Source organism: Branchiostoma belcheri, unplaced genomic scaffold (genome assembly GCF_001625305.1).
Source record: "Branchiostoma belcheri isolate BF01 breed outbred unplaced genomic scaffold, Haploidv18h27 scaffold86, whole genome shotgun sequence".
Taxonomy (NCBI): domain Eukaryota; kingdom Metazoa; phylum Chordata; class Leptocardii; order Amphioxiformes; family Branchiostomatidae; genus Branchiostoma; species Branchiostoma belcheri.
In genome coordinates this window covers 679,218-681,775 of record NW_017804531.1, presented here as the reverse complement: position 1 = coordinate 681,775, position 2,558 = coordinate 679,218, and the positions used below count along the sequence as shown (strand labels likewise).

The 2,558-nt window shown below is 48.3% G+C and overlaps 1 protein-coding gene across 1 annotated transcript in view; it reads left to right on the top strand.

Moving 5' to 3' along the window:
* The window catches only part of LOC109487114 (caldesmon-like), a 10,402-nt gene extending 9,677 nt beyond the window's left edge, over positions 1–725 (top strand). Inside the window, exons 15-16 of the mRNA XM_019791084.1 lie at positions 261–410; positions 462–725. Coding sequence (XP_019646643.1) covers positions 261–410; positions 462–725 — 414 coding nt within the window. The remainder of the gene's footprint in view (positions 1–260; positions 411–461) is intronic.
* Positions 726–2,558: the final 1,833 nt, after the last annotated feature.

Below are 2,558 nucleotides of genomic sequence, written 5' to 3'. Positions count from 1 at the left end.
GGGTGGGTGAGTGAGTAGTGAGGGAGGGAGGGAGTGAATGAGTGAGAGTGAGTGAGTGAGTGAGTGAGTGAGAGAGAGTGAGTGAGTGAGTGAGCGATTGAGTAAGTGAGTGAGTATGAGTGAGTGAGTGAATGAGTGAATGAGTAGTGGTAGCCTGTCTCTGTGTGTTGAACAGCCAAATAAATCAATCAACCAATAAATAAAATAAATAGGTTGTTTAGCCTATGTTTCATTTTTTCTCTCCCGTTTCTGCGCCCCAGGACGACGCCCTCAGACAGAAGGACCAGGCGGAGTCGTCCCGGGACCAGGCGGTGCAGGACAGGGAGGAGGCCGTCCGGCTGAGGGACGCCACCGTACAGGAGCGGGACGCAGCGGTGGCGGACAGGGACGCAGCCAGGAAAGAACAACAGGTACATATTTCAAACGAATTTGAGTTAAGTTTGTGTCAAATATGGGTGCAGGAGACAGAGGAGGCCGCCCGGCTGAGGGACGCCGCCACACAGGAGCGGGACGCCGCGGTGGCGGACAGGGACGCAGCCAGGAAAGAACAACAGGTACATATTTCAAACGAATTTGAGTTAAATTTGAGTCAAATAGCGGTGCAGGAGAGAGACGAGGCCGTCCGGCTGAGGGACGCCGCCACACAGGAGCGGGACGCCGCGGTGGCCGACAGGGACGCAGCCAGGAAAGAACAGCAGGTACATATTTCTGAGAAAGGAGGTTAAAAATCATGATTTGCTGTTTGGAGCTCTGTTGGATTAGTGAAGAACGGTCGAGGAAAGAACAACGGGTGCATATATGTCTGAAGAAGTAAAGTTAGCTTCACGACAGTGTTTGAAGATCTGGTAGGACCGTCAACACCCTTTGATAGGATCTACAGGTGAATATGTCTGAAGAAGCTTAAGTAAAGCCCCTGTCACACATTCACGACTTTCCATGCACCTAATTTGTCCCTCGAAGCAGTCTGACCAGATTTGGGCCACGCCTACCTCTGTACACGAATCGACACGAATATGACCACCGAAAACTGCCGACTGACGTTTGCCTAGTGGTCTGGAGGCCAAATTCATGAATATAGATGTGACAGGGGCCTAAAGTAAAGTTCACCACAATACTTGAAACTCTGACCGGACTCTGTACACCATTTTCGTTTGATACGCACGAAGAGGATGCATGAGGCCCTAACACGCGACCACGCTGACGTAGCAGCACTAGAAAGGTAAAGGACGTATGCGATGACTAATTGTATGGATACCCGTGAACCATCTTAAGAACTTATTCCGAGAAATGCTCACGCTAGACACGGGCGAGTGCTAATTGCACGATCCTAAGAGCGTGTTGGGAGAAATGCGTTAGACATGGGCTTTGTGATCACTGCGAATGACGCAGTGTCTGTAAGGTTGAGGACGCCTGCGGGCATGTTCGCTCATACAGCACAATGGAAATTACTTTAAAGCCGTCACTAACGAGTAGTCTGCCTTGGTTAGACTTGTGCTTTATGATCATTGCGATTGACGCAGTATTTCAAAGGATAATGTCCTGAAGTTTGGTGGAAATCACTTCAAAGTCGTCTGTAATGAGTAGTTAGTTACGCGGATACTCTTTCGCTGACAAAAGGAGGTAAATTGCATGTACAATGACAGCGCGGATTCATCACCAAATGCTTTGCTTTTGATGGCGTTGCACATTTGCAATTACTTCAAAGTCGCGACTAAAAGGGTGGTTGCATGGGTACTTATTTAGAAGTGAATAACAAATCAGCACGTACAAACCCATTGCGACATACTTAGGCCATGTTGATTTGATTGTATGGGTGGCAGCAACGCGCGCATGAAAGCTTTCAACCATACTGTAAATCGCACAAAGCAGGTTGAAAATGAGCAAAACAACACTACTGATGTCATAGAATGCTAAAATCAATTCCAAAGGCAAAGAAAGATCTTCGCCGTACCATACTCTGTGTTAAGTCAGGCTTGAAACCAAGAGGTTCCGAGTTCGAATCCTGCCATGGCACCGATCTTATGCTTTTTGCAAAGGCGCACTCCACGCGGCTTTCCTCACTTCATTCAGCATAGAAATAAGTTGGAAACACTTGAGTGTGCCAAGTCTTGTGATAAATGTTGAAATAAAAGATAAATCATGGCCTAATGCTGTTGTTGTACCTGCAGGAAGCCAACAGAAGGCGTGACACCGCCGTCCGTGAGAAGGATGCGGCTGTGAAGGAGAGAGACCGGGCGGTGCAGGACAGGACGGCGGCGCAGCAGGAGAGGGACAGCGCCGTACGGGACAGGGAGGAGGCGATCAGAGCAAAAGTACGCATTACGGTTTGGACATACAAGTAGTACACACTAGCGCGTTTTCAAAGGACAGCTAGCAGCATAAATAACAGATGTGAAATTTCCTGTCACACATAGCAGAATCAATCTCCAAGCAGATCTTTTGGTGGCTGTAAAGACAGTATCAATTTGGTCAGGCATTATCTATTTGTCTCCCGAAGGGCTGGCATAAAAAGCCCGGTAAAACGCCTAACACACGCTATTGTTCAGCTGCACCAGCCA